Source organism: Nycticebus coucang, chromosome 10 (genome assembly GCF_027406575.1).
Source record: "Nycticebus coucang isolate mNycCou1 chromosome 10, mNycCou1.pri, whole genome shotgun sequence".
In the NCBI taxonomy this organism is placed as follows: domain Eukaryota; kingdom Metazoa; phylum Chordata; class Mammalia; order Primates; family Lorisidae; genus Nycticebus; species Nycticebus coucang.
In genome coordinates, this window is record NC_069789.1 from 17,948,975 (window position 1) to 17,976,204 (window position 27,230).

The 27,230-nt window shown below is 37.7% G+C and overlaps 1 protein-coding gene across 8 annotated transcripts in view; it reads right to left on the bottom strand.

Annotated features, from left to right (window-relative positions):
- The window catches only part of SIPA1L2 (signal induced proliferation associated 1 like 2), a 241,747-nt gene that overhangs the window by 78,596 nt on the left and 135,921 nt on the right, over positions 1-27,230 (bottom strand). For all 8 annotated transcript variants that reach the window (XM_053605857.1, XM_053605858.1, XM_053605856.1 and 5 more), the window contains exons 6-8: positions 18,746-18,849; positions 9,009-9,166; positions 3,192-3,768 (exon numbers count right to left, since the gene is read on the bottom strand). In XM_053605857.1, coding sequence (XP_053461832.1) covers positions 3,192-3,768; positions 9,009-9,166; positions 18,746-18,849 — 839 coding nt within the window. The remainder of the gene's footprint in view (positions 1-3,191; positions 3,769-9,008; positions 9,167-18,745; positions 18,850-27,230) is intronic.

The following is a 27,230-nucleotide window of genomic DNA, read 5'->3' on the forward strand; positions in this document are numbered from 1 at the left end:
AGAGCACCAGTAACCCAACTCTCAGAACGCTTACCGAGCGCAGTTTACATGCAATGGAAGAAAAACACGGGCTCATCAGATATCATTTGATGACTATGACATCACTTATTTGTGGGAAATTCCAAGTTGGAGGTACCATATTCTTATTCTCAAAAGCCCACAGTCAGTATATGAAGTTTCAGTGTAATGAATGCTCCATTTCCATGAAGCATGCGCTGAATACATAGATACATATTTAATAAGACCTATGACAGTAAGTAGAGCTGTGAGACTGGGGCTGGTTCCGTGTATCACCGCACTGCCTGATGTTTTCATGGTTACCACAAGTGCACACTGTGCCAGTCATCGTCTCCCAGGCAGGCATGGCAGTTTGGGACTCAGCAAACAGGGAATGGGACTGCTGGTTTTAGTTAGTGGTAAAGTTTTGAAAGATCGAAGTTTCCCGAAGTTATTAACTGAATTAATTTAAAACTGTTGAAAAAGTTCTTTGTAATATGGACAATGAAGATAATTTTTTTTTTTTGCTTCTTTTGCGTACCAAAATACTATATCTAACATATGCCCTACTTTCTTCTAAACATTATTGCAATTATTGGGTAAAATTTAACATCCATATATTAGATGAAGAGTCCTCCAGACTGGCTCTTCTGCTTATTTCCTCCTCTACTTTGGCTTTTTGCTATTTCTTTTCTTTTTTTTTTTTTTTTTTTTTTTTGAGACAGAGTCTCATTTTGTTGCCCTTGGTAGAGTGCCGTGGCATCACAGCTCACAGCAACCTCAAACTCTTGGGCTTACGGGATTCTCTAGCCTCAGCCTCCCAAGGAGCTGAGACTACAGGGGCCACCACACGCCCGGCTATCTTTTTTTTAATTTTTTTACAGACGGTATCTCGCGCTTGCTCAGGCTGGTATCAAACCTGTGAGCTTAGGCAATCCGCCCACCTCAGCCTCCCAAGTGTTGGGATTACAGGTGCGAGCCACTGCACCCAGCCCACTTTTTGCTATTTCTTTATCCCTTCTGTTCCTTACTTCATTACGTCCCAAAGTCTGAGGGACCAAGTTTTCCATTTATTTCAAGTCCGTTACATACTTCTTTAGACTTGGTTATTACATGAAAATAAGGGCCTCTTAGCCATATATCCAGGACCAGTTATGGAATTTGTAGAGCCCATGCAAAATAAAAATGCAAGGCCCTTTATTCAAGAATTACAAAAAAATTAAAAACAAAACATACCATATGACCTAGCAATGACACTTCTGTGAGTAGTTATACATAAAAAAATAATAATAATAAAAAACAGGATCTCAAAGATTTATTTGTAGACTCATGTTCACTGTAGTATTTTTCACAACAGCCAGGATGTAGAAGCAACCCAAATGTCTAATGATAAAGAAAATGTACCATCTACATACAATGGAGTATCATTTAGCCTTAGAAAAAAAAGGAAATCCTGACATGTGCTATAGCATGGATGAACCAAAAGGACATTAAAAGTGAAATAAGCCAATAGCAAAACAAAAAAGAATTTAAAGGTGGCAACAGAAGAATATTCAACCAAGCACCTGCTCTTCTGAGAGTGGGTTCCTGTGCAATTGTGCAGGCTGCACGTCCTTGAAGCTGGCCCTCTAGGTAGAAACTCTCATTCCCTCCTGAATCTTAATCTGCGGAACAGATACCTTTTGCTCCATTTTCCATGGCTTGAGAAGGGACACAAAATTTACAACCTGTAAACAGGCATCCATTCCCAGCATCACTAGCGTGACTGCATCCAAGAAGAAATGAATATAGTTTTCTCCTCACTTCTCTTGTGTCTAACTGTGTCAATATCCTCTGGTTTGGCTAACATTTAGTATCTCAGGTTGTAAGGCATCCTGAACACAGAATACATTTCCTAGGATATGTTCTTGACATGAGGCACCTTAGTCACGTTAACAATACACTTTACTCAATTTTAACAAAGTAGGATGGGGTTCACGGAATAGTGAATGTGTAAGAGCCCATGTGTAAATAACTCTGGAAAGTACATTGCGGTGGTTGGCAAAGTGGCGTTCGTTTCTGTTGTTATTTTCAGGAGTTCAGATAATGGTAACTCAGTGGATATGCTAATAAAAAAATCTGCAACTACCAAAAAGCTCTATGAGACGCATAGTATAAACAAAGACTCAACTCTCCAGGCAGATAAACTAATCACATACTGAATCATCCCCAAATGCATATCTAGCTTTGATAATAGTGTTGAACACTTTAAACAGTGTCTGCAAATAATGAAATTATTTTTCTAAGGGCAGTAGACACTGATCTGATTTTGTTCACTCTTACACATGGTCTTGTGTTAACAAGGAGACTTACATTTGGTAGCAGGAAGGAAGAAATGAATATAGTTTCTCCTTTTTTCATAATCTATAGTTGACTAAATCTCTTCTAATAACAACAAAAACTACATCCCCCTTGGAAAAGATTTATACATAAGACAGTCTACTATCAAAGTATGTTCCCATACTACCAAAAATAATAAAAACTAAAAATAGCTTGATTTATTCTCAATACTCTACTGTATATATTAAAATTAAAATCTGAATCTTACCTTTGTTAAGATTGAGTACAGAAATACAACTATGAATACCTCAGACATACTCAGGGGGGTTTTAATAAAAATCGTATCTTAAAAAAAATCTCTTAAGACTCATTTTTTAAAGTCTTTCTAATTTAATGGATAATTCTATAAGACCTCCTTATGAAATTATGGCTAGAATATTAATATCTAATCTGAATGGTCAAATTAAAACCCCTGCTGTATAAACATGCACAAAGTTGAAGCGGCCAACAGGGCACATCATTCCTAGTGCAGAGCAGTTCTGAACCTGTCAAGTGCCCCCAGGAAGGCGTGTCATCTCAGTCCACAGACAGACATGGCATCTAGTCAGGCAATTCCATTTTTCCTTCAAATAATGTACAAATATAACCAAATGTTCTCTTTTGGAAATTAACTTTTCCAATCAATTTATGAAGGGTGCTTCTCCACCATTTGTGTATTTATCGAGTCATCAAAAAACCCCAGCATTTAAAATTAAGCTCTGCATCCCTAAGGAATAGAAATTCATTCTCGAAGGGCAGCAACTGTGGTGGGATTTCCTTAAGAAAAGCTATTATGAATTTGAGATTGAAGACTAAAATACGAAACTTGTACTTACTACTAATCGCTGGACAATTTCCCTTACGTCTTCAGCACAGTTATCTACTGAGGACAGGAGGATACATTCTCCTCTTTCATAAAACACTTTGATACTCATTAATCCAGATGTCCACCCAATAACATCCCTGCAGGAACAGTTAAACACAACATTCTTGGAATCTTTTTCAATCAGCATTATGAACTCATTGGAAATCCCAAGAAGACATTCAATGTCCGCAGACAGGCCAAAGTCCCGGGCTACGACATGCCACATGATTGCTCCAATGCTGAACAGATGGGCGTCCTTCCTGGGCTTCACTTTCTCCTTTTTCTTTGCACCCAGTGTAATGAAGCTGAACTTCACAGAGGTATCCACAGTGGCCGTTGTGACAAAGTTCTCTGCCAAATCTTTCAAGTACTCCTGCCTTGTTCGAGTGGCCATTGCTCGAAACTTCTCCGATTTATGGGCTGCATTTTCTGCATTGATCACTTTGGCTAAAAGGAAGTCCCGGAACACTGCCGACTTTGGAAAAGTTACCCCTTTGGGAATTGGTGGACCAAACGGGGGCACATCTTTTGATCTGGACACTCCAACACTGAGGAAGAAAAAGAGAAACAAAATGAGGCTGTCTGTGAGATCGTGTAATATTTACCTTCTAAAATTTGGCACATACACTTTCAACTTAACTGGTCTATTCTGTAGGTTCGTGGTCTTCTAACTTCTGGACACCAAGGGAGACTTTTTTTTTTTTTTTTTAAGAAAAATGTTTCAAAGTTAGTAGACAGGAGGTGTTGTGGGCTGAATTCCCCCCACATATTGGAGTCCTAACCTGCAGTACCTAGGGATGTGACTGCATCTGAAGGAAGGGCCTTTAATGCGTTAACTGCCTGTGAAGGACGTAGAACTCACAGGTCTTTTCACTTATCTTGACCTAATAAAACACCGTTGCTCCAAGGAAAAAAACTTTTCTTCTTGTGTGGTAGTCGATGTGCTAAAGAGGTGATTAAGTTAAAATAAGGCTATCGGGGTGGGCCAACTGGTGTTTGTATAGGAGGAGTAAATGTGGGCATACAGCAAGGGGCCAGGGACGCAAGCAGGTAAACAGAAGACCACCTGAAAACACAGAGACAAGACCAGGAGCCAAGGAGAGAAGCTTCTGGAGAAACCACTCCCATCAACACCTTTATCTTAGACTTCTGGCCTCCAAAAGAAAGGAAATCTTTGTTTTGCTTATGATAAAATAACTGTCTGTTAAGCCATCCAGGTTTTGGTATCTGCATGGCAGTGCTGGCAAACAGGGGGTAGCAGACCCACAGCACATAGGACAAGTAGTTTTAGATAAGGCCAGGTTGACACTCGACTCGGTGGGGCTGGTTATCACTGAGAAAAACAGTAACGCTTCCAGCCAAAATGCATGTAGCCCCAGTTGGCTTCATGGAATATCAATGATAAAGAACGGAATGATTATGCTTAACAAGGCCAGTATGTTTAAGTGTCAAAAGTGTCAATTTTTTAGAGGAAACGCTCACTTCACTTCTCACAATTAAAAAAATCTAACTTTCTGAGAGTTAAGTTTTAAGATCCCAGAGACTAAAAAAATCAGATGTTTACTGATAACAATCATTTCAATCTATCAAAACCAATAATGCTCTCCTACATCAGAAAGCTGTCTTTAGTTGTTTACCCTTTCTAAGTAAAATTAATTATAGAGAAAATTAATGAATTAACAAAGGAATGATTATGATGAGTAAGCGAATGAGTGAATTTCACAGCATGAGCATGTGATGCTCAGTTATTGAGTAGCCACTACAGACCAAGAATTTGTACTAATCCTGCATTTGCCCAGGCTGCTATCTGTTGAGTCGGGATAACAAAAGGAAGTAATCTTTGCTTTGCTTCCATCACTGTAGAAGATCCTGAGACGAACTAAGAAACGAAAACATTCTGTCCAAATCTGTCCCGTCAGATGCAAACTCTTCTGAGATGTGGCTGGTGAGACTGTAGAAGGATCACAGCTCTAGGTACCTCACTGTGCTTTAATTTGCACACGCTTTAGTGAAGTTAATCACCTACAGCAGCAAGACTGGCTGGGGGCCGGGGCCGGGGGTGGTGGTGGTGGTGGTGGTGGTGGTGGTGGTGCTAGCATGAAAGGGCTAATTTTCCTTATTTTTTGGTAGAGATGGGGTCATGCTATGTTGACCATACTGGTCTCAAACTCCTGGCCTCAAGTGATCCTTCTGCCTCAGTCTCCCGAAGTACTGGGATTATAGACTTAAACCACCATGCCTGGCCTCCCAGCAGTATTCTACCCAAGGAATGCTGAGAAGGCCAAAGTTCATTAGACAGTTCGAAGAATTATCTTCTTACATTAACCCTGTGTATCCTGTGTTACTCTCTGCCTGCAGCTTGTGTGCATTTAAGCTAAAAGGTCAGGGTTTTCCTGTATCTAAATATACTCAAACATGGCTCTCACATGGTGTTATATAGTACACAGAGGGAGGCATAGTGACTGATTTTTCAAAAGAGCAATTCTTTTGGTACCAAATTATAGACCCTAATATCTCATTAAGAATTCTCTCTATAATGGATGCTATATTCTTGCTCAGTAAATTGTAATCCTGTGCCTCTCCAAGTTGTACTAGAGATCAGTAGAATTTAGCATGGGGATGAAATCAAGATCCCTGGTTACAACAGTTTATATGATCCGTAACACTTTAAGTAGAGTTGAAATTATGAAGAACATGCTTTTACTGGATATGTGATGAAACCAGAATGCACATCAGAACTCCTTATTTTACCCAAATAAGTTGATAGCATTTATTAATGATTTAGATATACAAGACCCCTCTACCAAAAGCAAAATAAAAATAAGCACATAAAAGGGTTGTCGAGTTAGGCACCCTGATGGAATCTAGCTCTACCAGTGAATGAGTTAGAGCTAGTGACGTACTCTAGCCAGGCCTCAGTATCCTCACCTGTAAAATGAAGGGTAAAATTATGCTCAAAAGCCCACTGTGAAGATTAAACAAAATAATGCATGTGAAGCTATCGTTACTCAAATTGCTATCATCATTGTCAGGATAACCATTTTAATAAATGACTTAACCCTATCACCCTTTTGTCAGAGGGGTTCTATTTAAATATTACATTTTCTAAAATGGCAGTCATCATTTCCTGTAGATATCCCTCCACTTTTACTTGCCTGTCAGCTGCTGAACCTATATAATAAATCTTTGTATTCATTTAACTGAAAGACACACTTTTTAAAAAGTTTATTTTGGAAAGTTCACAAAAACAAATTCCTCAAAGTTGGCCCCACATCAACTCTAACTATTAAAGATCAAAGAATCATCTATTAAAGGTAATTATGATGGCTTTTTTAAAATTTCAGGCTACTATTAGATCTGGCACAGAGTTTTGGGGGTGCTGCCTTATTTCCCCTCGGTTCACATGGACCCAGCATTACTTCCTGGGCATCCTGCTGCATTCATAGAGGACGCTCTGACTCCTTCTGGAAGGTGGAAGGGCCCTTTTCCGCTCAGGTTGATACATTCCATAGGATGTACGATTCTCAACACCCTTTGGATGCCTCTAAGGCCTGTGGATCTGCACTGACTGCTAGTGTGGGTCCCTGACAGAGAAAGAGAGTGCACTGCCCCTCAATACCCACACAAAGTGCGTAAGACAAACAGCGCTCATGGGAGCTCTCCAGGGGTATGTGGAAAACATCTAAATTTCTCTCAATGCATCTCTTACTTTTTTAAATTAAGAAATTAAAAGAAAAGGTAGAGCTATATCATATTTTATTATTTCCTTGAAAATTATTTTTATGAATTTATTTTGCCATTGACATGTTTATGGTAGTATCACATGAAACAAGACTTATAAGATGTTTTTGGGAAATGTGGGCACTCTGACCTAATTCCATGCTACAGATTAAGTGCAGCTTCATGGAATGTATAGAATTTATTTGACCATAGGATTCCTGAAATTAGTAATTCTTTAGGAAATACTAGTGATATTTTTAATAACATCAGTAAAGCTGATGATGTACTTAACAAAAATTTGAGGCACTCTACTGACTTTACATTTGAATATCATTACTAAATGTTAATTTAATGATAACAATGTGATTTCTCAAAAAACAGTGGCTCCATCTCTGAATGATTTGCATATAATATCTTTATGAGAGAAAAAATAATGCAATGTACTTTGTTTATATGAAAGATGTATACTCGTTTCAACATTCTTCCCCTGGTAACTTAATTAAAACCAGAAAATCTAAAAGAAATAAAAATGAATAGCTATTACTTATCTTTAGGATTTTTTTGTGCTAATAAACCACTTCACAACATAAGGATTAAGAAAGAAAATAATTAAAAATACTCGATTTGACCTAAAAACAGCAGCCAATGAAATAATTCCAAATACAATAAAGCCCTAAGCTTAAGTTTCCAAACCATTAGGAAGGCTCATTTTAGAGTATTCCTCATAGTTACCTCTCATTGGGTGAGATCCCAGAGAAAAAAGTCAATTCATCATGTTTATACTAACATTATCTATTTTAAGTCTATCATTTATAGAGAATAGACACTAGATTTCTTCAAATATCATTTATTTATTATTATTTATTAATAAATGATATTAGAAGAAATCTAGTATCTATTCTTTATGGAAATCTAGTATCTGTTCTCTATAGAGAATAGATTATTAACCACAATTAATAATGCTTCTGAGCGTTCTGCCTAGTAGTCTTTACCTAGACTCCTATGAGAATGTCGTAAAGGGAGAACGTGCTGAGGCCAGTTCCCTCCGCCACATTAGAACCCCACACAGCGGGGCAGAGACTCCCTATGTTTAACAAGCTGATTGGGAGGCAAAAATCGGGCCAAAAACCCTGTTTTCAGACTCTATTCTCCTAAGATAGGCGTGGCATTGGGTAGGGTGTGAACTCCAAAATCTCGCGTGGAAACTGGAAGCTCTGCAATCTTCATGAGTCTACCATGTGCTCACAACAAACATTCCTGTCCCAGGCCTCAATCCAGTGGGCAGCTTAACTGACAACTTCTGTTTAAGATTATAAAGGAAAATAACTCCAGATGAATGCCAGAAACTCAAAATAGGAGTTTTGCATAATTTAAGCTATTTATTCTTCATAACCACATTTTTAAGTAGTTCCTATTATTCTTAATTTTAAAACAAGAGTTGAAGGCTAAGAAAAATAAAATAACGTAAACAAAGCCTCATGATGAGCAGTAAAGGTGGATTCAAACTTGGGTCAGATTGCCCTCTCTTACCAACAGACCACATGATAGGACCACTGAGCTGCAGCTATTTCCTAAGACAGAATCTGAGAGCAGGGACAAAGACCAGAAGCAGGCCTTGCCAGAAATAGTCTCGGGGTTCCGAGGCATACGTGGCCTTTTGAAGTCACCAAAGTATCAAGCCCTGGCTTCAGCAGCCTGTGGAAGTGTATCCAAGATCTTTGATGAAAAGAAATACTTTACTGCCACAATACTCACTTCCCCTAAAGAAGAACTTCAATGGCGACATCATCCAACTCAAAGGCTGATACCAACTCAATTATTGGTTCTGGCAGGGGCTGGATGGTTTTTATAGAGGAAAAAAAGAGGAAATGTGTAATCTACCATTTTGATCTGCATTTCACTTTTTCGAGGGGGCAAACTGGGAAGGTAATTATCTGTTATAAAAAGTGGCTGAGTAATTAGAAAATTATGAAGTTAGAAATAATAATTGAAAATAAGAATATTTTAGAAAAAAATACTCTACTGAAATAAACCTGGGAGAATGACAAATCAGGAATTACTGACTCACCTGTAACACACATTTTCAGTACATGGATTATGTACTTTGACAATGACAAAGACATGCTGAAAATGAGATCGGATGTTTTTTGGAGTAAAAGGAAGCGCCCCAGGTTCTTGGAAGACGATGGTTACGATGTCGTTTCCTATGTGCCTTTTCCTCAGAAGCTGTGGTCAAGAAAGTGAACACACATATACAGAGTTACCAACAAGTTTTTCTTTAAAACAAAATAAATAACTATACATAATCCATTCCGCTTTCAATTTAAAGAAGTGATTTAAATAAGCAGAGTTATTTTTTGGAAACTCAGTGTCCCTAAATTTGGCACAGATAAAGTAAAACGGGCTTCATGCAAAAGACCTATGGAAAGAAACACCTAAATTTTCAAGTGTATCTCTTTTATTTTAAAACTCAACTTGTATTCTCTCTCCTTTTCATTTTTATCCAAGTCCTTCTGTATGTACACCTAAAATGGTAGGACATTAGAACTCAGAACATTTTAAGAAATTTTATAGTTGAAGTTCTTCAATTTAAAAGGAAGAGACAAAGATGAAGAGAGGGAACAGATTCGCTGAAAACACTATTGTGCTATTACACTGACTGGCCTGAGCTTATACTGTGTGCTCCCACAGGAACAAAAATACAGAACACTGTCATTCTGGGGGGTAATAATTCAAACTAATTAATTGAAACCTGGCTTTTTAAATGGAATTCCACTGGAATAATAACCAGAAAACCCAATAGTTCATAACTGTATAAACTGCAAATCAGGCGGGAGAGAAGGAAACCTAAGTAGTAACGATAAGTAGTAACCTAACTATTCTAACGATACCTTTACCTGTGATGTTCCTCCTGCCAAGGTCGCCCCTTCATCTCCTAGACCAGCGATTCTCAACCTGTGGTTCACGACCCACAGGAACTATATTAAAGGCTCACGGCATTAGGAAGGTTGAGAACCACTGTCCTAGACAAATGTTCTCTCATCTGAAAGAAACTTCCTCTCCAAGACTATTCTGGTGCTCCACCTAAACACCCAGGCCTATTTCTATTGCACTAATTGTTCCACTGTTAGTTCTAATGGTGGGTTCACTCCTGCATCAGATCATAACCTTCATGAGGCTGGGCAGAGGTCTTACTTTTGGCTTCCTAGTTTCTTCCTAGTTTGCTTGGCAGGCCAAGCAAACTACCCACCTGATACACACTTGCTGAACAAATGAATGATACAAATGTTTACTGACATTAAAATTGTGATCACTTCTTTGCTACAAACACATGATGGTAAAATCCAACACAAGGCACTTCATAAGTTTATGCAAGTGAAGGCAGAGATCTGTGCTCTAAATGACCTTCAGTTTTAATACATATAATAATCCTAACATGAGTTGGTGATGTCATTGCTGGAACAGGACAATCTCAGGTAGTAAATCTCTCTTTACTAGAAGTAACAAAGACCATGACCTTGCCCTTATTTATCTGGCATCTATAATGCATATTCCTCTGTAAAGAGCATTAATTTCAAATTTTAAAGCATTTTAAATCCAGATACAAAAAGTATTTCATTGTCAGGTCCCTGACTTGTGATTTAGCATGATAAAACGCCTAGAAAAGTGGGAATGAAATGTTTATTCTTTTAGAGTTCTCTATAAGCCAGTTAAATTGCTGATTCATGTGTTAGAAAATTTCTACTTAAATCTCCAGGGTTAAAGTTACAAACACAAAAATTGCCTTACTGAGTAAAGTTTTGAAACATACATTAATATATAACAATTCAGACTCAATGAGGCCCATCATTTAAATCTGTAGTTTTAAGAACGTTTGCAAGATTTAAGTCCCACATGCCATTTCAAATGCATGTAAAAAAAATCTAGGACAATTGTATTTGGCAAAGATATTCTTCCTTCCTCTCCCTGGTAACTGAAATACACGATTCACATGCACTATAACAACACAAAGGAAAATCAGAAGCTAATAAACAGCCTAACATCATGCCCAACATTGTCTTCCAAGTGTCTAGACAACACGAAACACAGCAGCTCCCGCTGCACTTCTATTCAATATCCTTGGAACACAGAAATTCTCCAGTTGAAAATAGGAGATGGAATTCACAGTGGCCGAAGCCAAGCAGGGAGCCCCATACCTCCTCCTTCCTGGGTGATCACCATGTGCTAGTGCACGTTGGTCGCCCTCTCAAACACAGTACGAGGACAGACTCTTTAGTCAGTGCTTCCGGGCTGCTGCGACTGCAAATTGGACAGTTATTCAGCCTCTCTTCCTCCTGAAGGAAGGCATTGAGTTCAATTCTATACTTCCCATAGGAATTTTTAAAATGTAAGTTAAAGGAAACTTCCAGGATAGTTATTAGACAACATGCTGAATGGCCTTTATCTCTTTCTAAGCATATTCCTTTGCTTTGTAAAATAGGCCAAAAAATGTTTTTGAAAGTATAATATAACCATGGTCACACAATGCACTATGCAGGAAAAAATAAAAGACAGTGTGGGGACCTGGGGGGAAGGGGATTCATTAAGAAGAGTAAAATAAAATCTAAAGCTCCCTGAAAGAACAAAATAGGAAAAACAACACTTTCTCCATTAACAGGATACTTATATTTTTTTGGAGACTAAAGGAAATATCTGGAAAGATAACAAAAATACTACTCACTTTGTTTTAAGAGTTTGCCAAACATGAAATAAATAATTCCTTGACCTTCTTAAAGGTGAATGTTCTCTTTAGCATTTAGTTTATGCTTTTTTCTAACTGGTCAATGAATTCCATGTAATCGGAGTCTATAATGGAAGGGGAAAGGGACGGCAAACCATAGTGCAGCCTAGCAAAACCTGAAAGCACTATTTGTTTGGGGGAATTAAAGAGATGATATCTCTTTCAAAGCAAGCAAAGCTAATAATGCTTTTTCAGTGACACCAAGAGAACCAATTTATTAGTGTTTGCAACTGCAAATCGTGTTAATAAATATATTAGAATTAGGTAGATTTATATATAACCAATTCTATGAAATTTTGAACACTTGATTCAACTTGTGAAATAGGAATAAGCTCTTGTTATCACAAAGAAAGTACAAAATATGAGTCTTCTCCCAATTTCATGGCAAAGGTACATAGATGCTAAAGAAATAGCATATATAGCAATAGGTTTAGTCACAATTCCTTAAACCAATGTCAGAATTTCATAAGACCAGTTTTAAGTTGGTATAAAAATATAATTAGAAAGAGTAAGCTTTAGTGTTCAATAGTACAGTAGACAATATAGTTAACAGTAATTCCCCATGTATCACACAAAGAAAAGATAAATGATTGGGATGACAGATGCCCCAGTTACCCTGATTTGATCACCACTCACTGTACGCAGGTATCAAAATATCACATGTACCTCTAAAATATATAAAAAATTATATATCAATGTAAAAAGTAAAAAACAAAAACAAATTTGAGAGAAAAAAAGCAAGTGAAAGTAAACAAGTGTCAGATAGCCACACTTGTATGAAAAATGGGATGAAGTTGAACTAGATTAGACCTACAAGACTAATGCTTCTCAACCTTCCTAATGCCGCAATGTATTTTCATTGTTACAAAGGAGTCGCGACCCACAGGTTGAGAACCACTGTACTAGACTCTGTGTGTGTATAAAAGTTCATTTGTTAAATTCTTTTTTTTAACTTAGTGAGAAAGAAAATCAAGTATTTTGTACCTAATTCTGAGGGAAAGAAGACTGTATAATATGAAAAAGAAGACAGAATATGGCTCAGAAGACATTTCTAAGAGAGGACAGCTTATCTGCAGCTGGAGGGACCAGATGTACTGAGAAAGTCTTCAGAAGAATGCGCCTGTGTTCCCCAAGAAAGCAATCTCAAGTCCTGGTTCTTGGGTTTGAACCTAAGTCCTGTCAGTATAAAGAGGGTCACCAAAGACTCCTTAGACTCGATTGATCCCTTCCTACCACTCCTCACCTATTCCTCACTTTCTAGACAGCCACCTTGTCCCTTTGACAAGACAACTTGTTCTTATCCAAAGTACTCTGAACTTGCTCATCTGCACTTGCTAATTAGAAAGTTCCTCTCCTTCACACAGAAGGTTAGCTTCTCCTCTTTTAAGAAACTGCCCTAATTTTGCATTCATCCAAATACATGCACCCACACACATGGTGTGTGGTCAAACATACACACCCCCTCATATGTGGGTCATTAAGAAAGTTTTGACATACACAAAAATTGAGAAACATAAAATATGCATGGACAGAAACAAATGAAGCCCTTCCACCAACACTAATAAATCAATCAAGTTAAAACTTGCACAAGGAAAGGACGCTGTCAACTGTGTTTCTTGGAAGTGAAATAATAGATCATAACACAGTCTGCATCAAAACTTTTGTAGTGACTCAACAACTATACTCCATACTCAGGAATGTGCACCAGAGGTCAGAATCTTGCCTTGATTTTTAAGAGATAGCTAGAGTTTCTTATGAAACAACATGGAAAGTGAACATAGAAAATCACTCTAAACAACGAGGGGGAAAAGTACATTATCACATAAATATAAAAGATACATATGTAGGGGGAAAAAACCTATAAAAAAGTTAACCATTCTTAGATCAGCAAGAAGATCCTATCAAATTTAATTACTGTTTCAAGGGTTCATACTGATGTACCATTTTGTAGCATCATATTTTACCAATAATAAGAGTAAATGTACAAATCAAGCAACATTGAATATTTTGCAAAAAGACAAACAAAAATAATCTGGAAACACAGACTGTTAATGACTTCATAACAAAGTAAAGATGAAAACAAGATTATAAAGACAAAAAGTGTCTCTGACATTAGGCAATACCAACTCTCATTCTAAGCTGCCTTGCTTGTTATCCTACTTAGGGTCTGGGAATGAAGCTGATCATGGAAAGCTGAGTATTTTACCCCTCCAAAGCATTCGACAGTATTATTTATAGGTGAGTTCAAGTGCACTTAGAACCTGCTCATAGATCACTTAATGAGGCAGGCTGTTCCAGGATTTAGATGGGTGCTTAGGAGTATAAATTAAGGACTTGGGGAAGTACACAAACTCTTTTAAGGCAGGGGATTATAATCAGTTTAACTAATATGGAGAAAGGCATTCAAGGCCTAGCCCAAATGTAGTAAGCTGGTCTACTGTTACCTCTATGGTGTTAAGTCCACTCACTACTAGGGTAAAACCAGTATCCTTTAATTGTCATCTCAGAATCCTAAGGGCTTGGTCTTAACTGATTAGGTGCCTCCACGGGGCTTGGATACACCTTACAATCAGAGAAGCTCAAATTTCATCCATACATTAGAAAAGAAAAAGGCTACTGTGTACCAGGCACTGAGATCCCTCTATTGTTTTATATGCCTAGTTTGAAGTAAGACTTTCGCATTCAAAGTGAAATTTAAAGCTAATTTGTGAAGTTCCACTGATGACAACCCAGGATGGCTTAGCCATGATTTGTCTTAGATGGCAAGAAGAAACAGCATACACAGAAGACAGCCCTAGAAAAACGGATGGACGCACTCTGGGAGGCCAAGGTGGGTGGACTGCTTGAGCTCATGAGTTTGAGACCACTCCAAGCAAAAGCGAGACCCTGTCTCTACTAAAAATAGAAAAAAATTGAGGCAAGAGGATCACTTGAGCCTGAGTTGGAGGTTGCTGTGAGCTGTGACGCCACAGAATTCTACCCATGGAGATAGCTTAAGACTGTCTCAAAAAAAAGTAAGAAAGAAAAAGAAAAGGAAAAAAAAGTGGATGGCTTGCCAAACAGGCTCAGAGAGACCCTTGGGACTTGACTAAAGAGAGAAAATACTCCAAGAGCCAGGTTTCTTACCATTCTCTCAGTCTGGCTAGGTTTTCTTGCTAAGAGTCAGAGACATTCCAAAGATTAAACTTTTGCAATTGTGATAAATTCTCTCAAGACTTTTAATGTATCTTGGAATCAGCTTTCAGCTTGATTTATCACAAGAATGGAAACAAGAAATTTGATCTGATGTGGATGAGCCTGGACCAGTTAAACAGGCATAAACACTGTGGTGCTAATGAGGCCAAAGTCCCAGGCACAAGTCATGTACAGGCCAGCTCACTCTGCCAAGTCCTGTAGTCTCAAATTGCACTTACGAACCCAGCTGGTCATTTCAGACATTTTTGCCCTGGGTATAAGCACAGTATGTGGGCCTGGGTGGGGTGGGCGAGAAAATTGGAAAGAGTCAGTACAATCCATAATAAAATTTGCAAAGTACAAAGTGGCATCATTTCTCCACAGACAGAACATTCTAATGATAATCTGTGTGCAACAAAATAATTCTGTTAAATGTCAAAGTAAAAATAACTTTCTGAAATGATTGATAAACTTAGTCCCTATGATCGACAAACTTTCTTAGCCATTCAGGCCTCAGCTTTTCATTATAGATCTTTAGAACTGGGAACAGGAAAGTAAAGTGCAAATTAAGTCATCTAAAATGCTGAATGAATTATAAAATATTAACTACTTGAACTTACTGAGCACACTCTATGCCTGGCATTATTTTAAGTGCTTTACAAATATTAATTCATCTAATTCTTATAAACTACCACCTAAGAAAGATTTGTTTTATTCATTCATTACTCATTTAACAAATGTTTAACAAATATTAATTCATCTAATTCTTATAAACTGCCACCTAAGAAAGATTTGTTTTATTCATGCATTACTCATTTAACAAATGTGTACCTTTCTAGGTACACAGGGACATCGCAGTAAGACAGGTAACAAATTCCTGCTTTCAGGGGTAAGAGAAACTAAAGCATAGAGAAGCTTGCCCAAAGTCGCAAGTGAGGAGCTGGGATTCAAATCCAGGGAGCCTGGTTCTAGAATTCTTGTTCTTAACACCTATGTTTTGCTGAAGGTTTTTTTTTTTTTTTTCAAACTAGTAAGAAAGAAGCCTCAAAGACAGCCCTGCATCCCAGATACTCACACTGCAAGGGTTATGCTGTTCATGTGGTCCCACCACGTGCATGTGAGGCTCAGGTCCTCACTTCCAAATCTATGGAAGCTTTCTCTAAAGGACAGTCTTCCTTCCCTCTGAGCCTGGTGCTAGCCTAGAACCATCTTCCTCATTACAGGGCTCAAAGCAGCTCCTCTGGCTATCTAGCCCATGGCTTCTCTATACTATTATCATGAATCTTGAGAAACTAAGAACCTTACCCAGGGCCACTGGCAAGTAAATGAGATAGGTTCAGAATTTAAGTCTGCTCTTACCTTGCTCAATTCACCTAACGTCTTTGCATTCTGCTTAACTTGTCCACAGTACATTTAGTATAGAGACTGCCCAATGATCTGCACACAGGATCATACCCACTATACATACTAGGTAAGCACAATTAAAAACAGAACACAAATGTTAATAATGTTTACTTTTTCTACCTCTAGCTTATCAGCATACCTTATACAATGTCATGGACTCTTGATCAAGGTAAAAGAAAAAAAGGTGAACTACAAAACAGGTCTTCAGATAATGAAGTCTAAGTCTTAATTTACATGGATTTTTCTTTTAATCTCTAGTTTGGGAAGCTTAACATACTCCCATCCACCTCTACCTCCATCCCATTTATATTTTTACTTCTTTGCTCTCTTGATTTTTGTGTATGGAATTTTTCAAGTTTCAGTGAAATAAAGTCAGGGACAGAGAACTGCCAGGGCCCACAGGTTTTAATCATCATACAATGAAAGGAGGAGGGAAGCCAGTTTTGAGTTCTGGTAACAGCAAAGACTTCAGAACTCTAAAGGTTGCCACTTGTGAAACACTGGAGTCAATTCCGTTTGGAGGCCAATGACTCAATTAGAGGACGAGAGGGGCTTTGTGGCTTGAATACTCAATGCCGGGGGTCAGAAGACAGCAGCTGTACTTCTGCCAACATACTGACCTCTCAGCCTGAGTAAGACCTATGGTTTTCAGGACAACAGCTCCCTAATTATCGAATGCTTCACTAGTATCTGCTGGACAACTGTACTCGTCTACATTAAGCCTCTTAATATCCAGTGAATCTGTTCAGTTTTATTCCAAATAAATTTTTAAGAGCTAAAATCCTTTAGGTTAAAGCATATGTAAATAAATACATACATGTGAGCTAGTGATTGTAAGTCTATCTCATAAAAAGTATGCAGATGTGTAACCTAGAGATGGATTATTTGAAGGTGGTGGGAAGAACATGATTACTAGAAAACACTGCAGAAAATTTGGGACGGACAAGGGATTGAGGTATTAGATGGAAAATGGCAAGAAAATCCAGCCAGCAATGACCATGAGAACACAAATGAAGAGGGAGCTGGTGTCCCCGAACGTGAACAGCCCTGGGAACCAGGGGCTTTCTCATCCTGGCTGTTGGGTCTGAGGCTAAGATTCTTTTTAAAACTAGATGAGGGAAAGAGAGGTAGGTGGCTAGTTCTTCTTTGGAAAAAATGTAGATCTTGACTAGATCAATAGAATTTTGTGAGTTTAAAAGTTTGTAAGTTTAAAAAAGAGAATTTTGTGAGTTTAAAAAGGGAAAAATCCTCTGAAACAATTAAGTTTCATTCATTTGACAAATAACCTCTTTAGCAAGTACTTTGTAGTCCTTGATGCTTTTTAATATACTTAGAGCAAAGGAGTATGAGTTAAGTGATACCAGAAGAACTAAGTTTCCTAAGAGTGAAAATACACTTTGTTTTAACTCTGGATTTAATCCCAATTCCGTCAAATCCCTAAAATTAGATTATACCAATGAATAAGTTGTAAGATCTCAGTAAGTTACAAACCTTTCCCAAAAAAATCTTCAGAAACTCAAGCAGTGAGTATTTTCGAAAGAATCTTCAACTTCACATAGATAGAGTAAGATTCTGAATAAGCTGTGAAATAGACCCTTCTCTACTCCAGAGAGCCTCTCTATCCTGCACACACATTGTTTTCTGTACCAAACAATCCTCCAAGTCTCGTAAGCTCATAAAGTAGATATGACATTTCAAATATTTTTAGCACAAGGGAAAAACACCCATTATTTATACAATCTTTGCAAAAAGAACTTGCTGAACCTATTTTATGGTTATACAAATAAGTAATTTGAATTATTTTATGCTGTTTTATGTATCACTCACGTTTTCTAAAATTCTTAATTCTTAGTGAGTGGCTGTGTTCAAAGCATGATGCACCCTGATTTTTTTCTTTTTCTCTAAAAAGGTCAATGAATTTTTGCTGATAAATCCAATTAAAACAATAGCACCAGTCAGTTGCAAATAGTTTTCTATAAATAAGTTATTTATCCAAATGCAGAAACCTAGGTTAGATCAGCATAACTGGCCCTTTTGTAGTTAACAGAGTTGATGTAGGTTTCTCTTAACGCATGTGACTGCCACAGTAGAAAAAAAATTTTTCCTTGGGGCCACACTGTTTTATTAGGTCAAGATAGGTCAAGAGACTTGTGAGTTATATACGCTTCATGTGGCCCTGGGCTCAAATACTAGCTTAAGATACAAACAACTTACATGGCAAATAATGTGTTTAATATTTTGCCTCGCAAGCAATAAAGATGAGTGCAGAAGAATTTCTAAGTTTTACACAGAAAAAAGTGCAATAATATTCCCTTTGAAGCCTAAATACTTCCAAATGATAAAAGAGCCAAAAATTATTGACAGTAGCCAAGAAAAACTCTACTGATCCTTTAAAAATTCTAAAAGCATCGATTTCATCAGTCAGCTGGCAGCTGAGGGGGACGTACCTGCTGTCTGTTGCTGGGCATGTAGGGAAGAAGGGTGGACACGTGGAACATGAGTTCGTAGTCTTTGTATGTGGTATACAGGGAGTGAGTGCCTGTGGAATCAGCTGAAAGCAAAGACCAATTACAAAAGCAAGTTAGGCAACTACAAAATTAGGGCTTTAACTCTTACAAGGTTATGATTACAACAGACAAATGTATCGAAAGAAATTCCACTGGGCTCTCCCCTGCTTCACCACCTCTTACACCACACCTCAGGGGCTCCTTTTCTCTGTTCTTGCCCTCCCAATACAGATACAGGTGACCGACTGAAGGCAAGGTGCTCTTACAAGCAGGCACACAGGTTAAGCAGCTGAGGAAAGAAACCAGTGCAGGTTGGGGTGCAATTATCTAAAGGACGAGACTAACAGGCAGGGAGCCCTGGGACATCCTTTTGTGTGTTTACAGTTAATTCTTGGTTACTTCTGGGCACCTGGTCTTCTGGAACCCAGAAAAATAAAACAAGGTTGACCAAACATAGAAAGGGAACAAAAAATGTTATTTTAAATATTTCCTTCCCTGCATGATAGAATTAATGTTTTCTCCTTTCAACAGGAAGTGCAGTGTGATGCACTTAAGAATATGCAGAATGAATATGATCTCTTGCAGTGCGCACTGACATGTATGTTAAAACCAAGACATTTGAGCTGTTCATCAGAAGGCTACTGATTTTTTGAAAAGCTGAATGACTCTTTGACAATTCAAAATCCATCTGTATTATCAATAATACTACCTCAGATTGAGAGTTCAGACACTATCCCAATGACTATAAAACATTTAAGCAATAATTATGTAGTGAAGTTCTAAATGACTTTTTGTATACGGATAAATGAAGACAAAAAGATATATAGAAAAGAAGATGTAAATGGAATTCAGGACTGGTTTTCTCAGTTTTGATCTTACATATAGGTAATTTTTTTACTTTTTAAACAAGAAACCATCCTGTTCAACATCATTTATTCTGTTGTGATGGTGGGGGCGGAAATCACCTGAAGTTAATTTTTCTTTATCTAAAAGAACAAATTTTTACTTTAAAAACACTAAAATAAATTTTCATGGACCTTTATTTTCTTCTTTCTGTGTTCTGTAGTGTGTCTTTCTTTCCAATATTTATACCCATCTCAATGATAGACCTAAAATTTTCTAAAAAAAAAAAAAAGAAAATACCCTACCTACTTCTTGGATGCTCTGAAAAGGCACTCAGGGAAGGCAATTTCATGAATAAGGTGAGTACTTGAAGTGCTTACATAAAGATGCTGATAAATTAACTTATAGATGGTCAGATACCATTGGTATAGGGTGTATATTCCCACCAGCAGTGTAGAAGTGTTCCCTTCTCGCCACATCCATGCCAGTATCTGGTGTTTTGGGACTTTGTGATGTGGGCTAATCTTGTTGGGGTTAGGTGATACCTCAGAGTGGTTATGATTTGCATTTCTCTGTAAATTTGCATTGACCCTGTAATCTACCCAGAAGAACAAAAATCATTTTACCACAAAGACATTTGTACTAGAATGTTTACTGTGGCTCAATTCATGTATAAGATGTGTATCAACCCCTTGGGCAGCGCCTGTGGCTCAGTGAGTAGGGCGTTGGCCCCATATGCCGAGGGTGGCAGGTTCAAACCCAGCCCCAGCCAAACTGCAACAGAAAAAAAGACAGGCGTTGTGGCACGCGCCTGTAGTCCCAGCTGCTCAGGAGGCTGAGGCAAGAGAATCGTGTAAGCCCAAGAGTTAGAGGTTGCTGTGAGCCGTGTGACACCACAGCACTCTACCCGAGGGCGGTACAGTGAGACTCTGTCTCTACAAAAAAAAAAAAAAAAAATGTATATCAACCCCAAATAAATAAATTTTTCCTTTTAACTATTCATTAAATACATACTTGTTATTTTTCATAGGACTTCTGAGAAAGTAATATCCCATTATAACACTGAAAGTTAACATAGCTTTGGAAGTGAGCAAGCTTAGTCACAAAGGAGAGATGAACTCTCCTTAAATGAACAGCTGATTCACTGATAACAAAACTGAAGGGTGGACAGCAAACATCCCAGAATGTTCAGTAATTTCCCAGACAACATTGTTATTGAGATGGTTAAAATTCAGTAAGAGAGGTTGGATATGGTGGCTAATGCCTGTAATCCTAGTACTTTAGGAGGCCAGGGTAGGAGGAGGACTGCTTGAGTTTAGGGTTCAAGACCTGCTTCACCAACATGTCGAAACTCTGTATCTACAAAAAATTGAAAAATTCAGCAGGGCATGGCAGACGTGCCAGTAGTCTCAGCAACTTGGGAGGCTCAGGCAAGAGGATCCCTTGAGCCCAGGCATTTGAGGTTGCAGTGAGCTGTGATGATGCCACTATACTCTAGCCAGGGTAATAAAGTGAAACACTCTCTCAAAAGAAAAAAAAAAATCAGTATACATTTCAGATTCAGGAAACTGCAGTGAAGAAGAAAAGTGGATTGGGAGGGGGGCTTTAAGCATTTTTTTTATTTTTTCAAATTAATATGAGGGTACAATTTTTAGGTTACATTGTTCTCACTTCCAGGGTAAAGTTCCATTTGTGTAAGAGCCCCTCATCCAGGGGGTGTGTTAGACATCCTCACAATGTGCACAGTAGGTGAGATCCCACCTCATGCCCTCCCTCCTTCTGCCAAACATCCTCCTCCTCCTCCTGCTTCCCTCTAACCCCAAACTGGACTATATTAGTGTTTTATTGTTCTTATGAGCATGTATTTGTTTATATTGATTTAATATCAGTATGGAGTACATTGGATATGTTTCCATTCTTGTGATACTTTATTAGGAAGAATGTGTTTCAACTCCATCCAGGTAAATGAAAAAAGATGTCAAGTCCCCATCTTTTTAAATGTCTGAATAATATTCCATAATACATACATCACAGTTTGTTCATCCATTCATGGGTTGATGGCACTTAGATTGATTCCACAACTTGGCAATTATGAACTGAGCCACAATAAACATTCTGGTACAAATGTCTTTGTGGTAAAATGATTTTTGTTCTTCTGGGTAATAGTAATGGAATTATCTGCTTTTAGACTTTGAGAATTCTCCAAACTTCTCTCCAAAAAGGCTGTATTAGTTTGCAATCCCACCAGCAGTGTAGAAGTGTTCCCTTCTCGCCACATCCATGCCAGCATCTGGTGTTTTGGTACTTTGTGATGTGGGCTCATCTTGTTGGGGTTAGGTGATATCTCAGAGTGGTTATGATTTGCATTTCTCTGATGATTAAAGACATGAGCATTTTTTCATGTGTTTATTGGCCATTTGTCATCCTCAGAAAAGTTTCTATTCAAATCTCTGGCCCACTTATAAAGAGCATTGTTTGCGCTTTTCTTATTGAGTTCTCTGTAGACTCTAGTTATCAGGCCTTTGTCAGATTCATAACATGCTAACATTTTCTCCCATTCTGAGGACTGTTTGCTCTGTTTGTGGTACCCTTAGCTGTGCCAAAGCTTTTTAGCTTAATCAAGTCCCACTTATTTATTTTCGGTATTGCTACAATTACTGGGGCTGGGGAGGGGTCTTTCTTCCTCATAAAGTTTTTCCCAGGCCAGTATCTTCAAGTATTTCCTCCACAATCTCTTCTACAATTTATATTGTTTCATGTCCTAAATTTAAATATTTTATCCAACGAAATCAATTTTTTGTCAATGGTGAGAGGGGCAGGTCCAGCTTCAGTCATGTGGTTATCATGTGGATAACCAGTTCTCCCAGCACCATTTGTTAAATAAGGATCCTTTTCCCCATTTCATGTTTTTGTTAGGCTTATTAAAGAATAAATGACGATATGTGGCTGGGTTCATCTCTAGAGTCTCTATCCCATTCCATAGATCAATGTCTCTATTTTTATGCCAGTACCATGCTGTTTTGATCACTATAGCCTTCTAATACAACCTGAAATCTGGCAACGTGATGCCTCCAGATTTGTTTTTATTTCTTTTTTTTGTTTGTTTGTTTTTTTTTTAATTTTAGATTTGTTTTTATTTCTAATAGCAACAGTTATATTTGCTATTCAGGTTTTTTTTCTGGTTCCATATGAATCAAAGTAATATTTTCTCAAGTTCTTTAAAGTATGACATTGATGCTTTGATGGGGATTGCATTAAATCTATAGATTGCTTTGGGTAGTATGGACATTTTAACAATGTTGATTCTTCCCAGCCATGAGCATGGTATGTTCTTCCATTTGTTGACATCTTCTGCTATTTCCTTTCTCAGAGTTTCATAATTCTCTTTATATAGATCCTTCATGTCCTTTGTTAGCTATATTCCCAAGTATCTCATCTTCTTTGCTGCTTTCATAAAATGAATAGAGTTTTGATTTTATTCTCGGCTTTACGATTATTAGCATATAGGAAGGCTACTGATATCTGGGTATTGATTTTGTATCCTGAGATGCTGCTATATTCCTTGATCACTTCTAAGAGCTTTGTAGTTGAGTCCCTGGGGCTTTCCAGGTATAAAATCATGTCGTCTGAGAGGAGGGAGAGTTTGACCTCCTCCGTCCCCATTTGGATTCCTTTGATCTCCTCCTCTTGCCTGACGGCAATGGCTAGGACGTCCAACACTACGTTAAGTAGTAGTGGGGACAGTAAGCATCCTTTTCTGGTTTCAGATTTGAGTGGGAATGCTTTCAGATTTACTCCATTCAATATGATACTGGCTATGGGGTTTGTTGTAGATAGCCTCCATCAGCTTAAGGAATATTCCTTCTAAGCCTATTTTCTTGAGTGTTTTTATCATGAAAGGATCCTGGATATTGTGAAAAGCCTTTTCTGGATCAATTGAAAGAATCATGTCATCTTTGTTTTTGATTCTATTTATGTGGCATATTATGTTTATAGACTTACATACATTGAACCAACCTTTTGTCTCTGGGATAAAACCCACTTGATCATGGTGTATAAACTTTTTAATGTGTTATTGTATTCTGTTTGCTAATATCTTGTTGAATATTTTTACATTGATATTCATTAATGATACTGGTCTTTAGTTTTCTTTTTTTGTTGGGTTCTTTCCTGGTTTGGGGATCAGGGTGGTATTTGCTTCATAGAATATATTGGGGAGGATTCCTTCTTTCTCTGTATTTTGGAAAAGTTCATGCATTATAGGATCTATTTCCTCTTTGAAGGTTTGATAGAATTCTGGTGTGAAACCATTTGGTCCAGGGCTTTTCTTTTTTGGGAGATTTTGTATAATTGATGTTATTTCAGTACTTGATACTGATCTATTCAAGATTTTCAAATATTCCTGGCTGAGTTTTGGAAAGTAATGTGCTTCTAGATATTGGTCCTTCTCCTCTATGTTTTCATATTTCTGGGAATAGAGTTTTTGTAGTAATTGTTGGAAACTTTTTTATTTGTTACTTCCCCTTTATCATTTCTGATTGTAGTTATTAGAGTTCTTATTTTTCTTTTTCTGGTTAATCTAGCCAAAGGTTTATCAATTTTATTAATCTTTTCAGAGAAACAACACTTTATTTCATCGATCTTCTGAATAATTCTTTAGTTTTCAATTTTATTTAGTTCTGCTCTAATTTTGGTTATTTCTTTTCTTTCACTAGGTTTGGGATTGGATTGTTCTTCCTTTTCCAGTTGCTTGAGATGGCCCATTAGGTTGCTGACTTGCTCTCTTTCTGTTTTCTTGATGAAGGCATTAATGCTATAAATTTCCCTGTAATGACTTTGCAGTATCCCACAGGTTTTGATAGTTTGTGGCTTCATTATCATTTTGTTCCAGAAATCTAATGATCTCCTCCTTCCTGATCTCATCTATGACCCAGCTATCACTCAGCATAAGATAATTTAAGTCTCCAAGATTTCATTTGAATATGAAGATTTCCATTGCTGTTGAGTTCAACTTTTATTCCATGATGGTCTGAGAAGATACAGGGGACAATTTCTATTCATTTGAAGTTGTTGAGGTTAGCCTTGTGACCTAAGATATGACCAATTTTGGAAGATGATCCACGGACTGATGAGAAGAATGTATATTCGCTTTTGTTAGGATCAAGTGTTCTATAAATGTCTGTTAAGTCCATTTGTTCTAGGATCTTGTTTAAGTCCATTGTTTCTTTGTTTAGTTTCTACTTGGAAGATCTGTCCAGTACTGTCAATGGGGTGTTAAAATCTCCAACTATTATAGTGCGGGAAGATATCACTTTTTTCAGATCAGTTAGGGTTTGTTTTATATAGTGAGGAGCATTCAGATACAGTGCATAGATGTTAATTGTTGAAATCTCTTCATACTGTGTTTCCCTTGACGAGTACAAAGTGTCCATCTTTGTCTTTCATTATTTTTGCTGGTTTGAATCCAAATGTATCTGCGTACAAAACTGCAACCCCAGTTTTTTTCTGCTTTCCATTTGCCTGGAATACTGTTGCCCATCCCTTCACCCTGGGCTTGTTTTATTCTTCAAGGTAAGGTGGCCTGAGTTTTTGTATCCAGTCAGCCAGCCTATGCCTCTTTAAAGGAGAGTTGAAACCATTCACATTAATTGAGACAATTGATAGACATGGCAGAGTTTTGGTCATCCTGTTTTTCAGAAGTCCAGAACTTAATTTTATGCCTCTTGCCATTTTGGAAGCTAGGCTTTATCCTTTAATTTCTGGTAGATTTACTTTGGTGGTGTACCCTCCTGTTCCTTGTTATGAGGAATGGATCTGAGTATTTCCTGTAGAGCTGGTCTAGTCATGGCAAATTTTCTCAGCATACAGATGTCAGTGAAGTATTTGATTTCTCCATCACAAATGAAACTCGGTTTAGCAGGGTATAGGATCCTATTTTGTTTAAGAAGGTTGAAGGTCAATGGCCATCCTTTTCTGGCTTGGAAAGTTTTGGCTAAAAGATCTGCAGTCATCCTTATACTTTTCCCTTTGGAAGTAATACTTTTCTTACCTCTGGCTACTTGCAGAAGTTTCTCCTTCATATTAACATAGGCAAAATTAATTACAATGTGTCTAGGGGATGCTTTGTTTGGACTGAGTCATGCTATGGTTCTGAAACTATGATTTGAATTTTGGTGTCTCTTGCAATACTTGGGAAATTCTCTGCCATAAGAGAATTTGTGCCTTTGGGACCATCCTCTTCTCCTTCAGGAATCCCTATAATTCAGATGTTTGAATTCTTGGAATGATCTCATACTTCTCTCAGGGAATATTCTGTTCTTTCTCTCCATTTTTCTGCCACTTTAAATGCTCGGGATAGTTCACAAGCCTTGTCTTCTTTATCTGAGATTCTTTCTTCACACTGACCAACTTTATTTTTGAAGGAAAATACCGTATTTTCAAGCTCCTCAAATACCTTTTTCAATTCCTTAAGCTCTTCTATCTTTTCTAATTATGTCCATATCCTTGATGACTTTGTCTTTGAATTAATTTCTTGAAACAACTTCTGAACTATTTTTTGGTTCTCTGTTTCCATCTTTTCCTCCATTCTAATTATCTTATTTGCCATCCATATTCTAAATTCTATTTCTGACATTTCAGTAATTTCTCGTGGATGGAATTATCTGATGTATTTTCTTTAACATCCCCAGGAGGCATTGATCTGATCTGATTTTTCATGTTGCCAAAGTTCTTCAGCTGATTCCTCCTGAGTATTTTCAGCTTCTTTATTTTTTCTCTTTTTTAATATGTTAATTATATATTTTTTAGTTGAATTGATAGGTTGTCCCTGATGAGTCCGCTCCTCACTGCTGCAGTGCCACCAACCACACTGTTGTTTTTCTTCCATTTTCTTGTTTCTGCTGCTTGATTCAGCCTGGGTGATGTGTACCTCACACAGTCCTCTCAGTGCAGAGCTCCTCACATTTGGTTTCCATCCACTTCAGTCCAATATCTCTCCCTTTGGGCATGAGCCTCTGGCAAAAGCTGTTTCTAGTCAGTCATCTTCCCATAATTCCGGGGGTGGGGGGGAGGACATTTTTTTAAATGTTATCATAATTTGCCTATCCTAAGCAGTACTAAAAGATGAATTGCTAAAATATTCTGAAAGATTTTTTTTCTGAAACTTCTTAACAGAGAAGGTTAACTAATAACGTTTGTTCTGGGGTTTGCTGCAAATATTTCTCTTCAAAAAGAGATACAAGCTATTAGTTTTTATCATTCTTTGCACCTAGACCAGTAAAGGCTGCCCATGGTGGGAATTCTGCACTCTGCTCTGGGCAGTAGAACATTTCAGTGGCTCCTATCCCCCCTTTTCCTGCTTCACTTCACTTTGTACTCAAGAGGAAAACAACCCATTTTAGAGCTTGAAGAAATGTCCCAGATAGCCTTGCCCAACACCCGAAACTTTTCTGTGAGTAAAGTGAGGTTTGGATTAGACCAAAGTCCTAAGGAAGACAAAGTTAAAATTAGAACACAATTCCCTCCAATTATATTTTATTTTATTTATTTTTTTAAGACAGAATCACACTATGTTGCCCTCAGT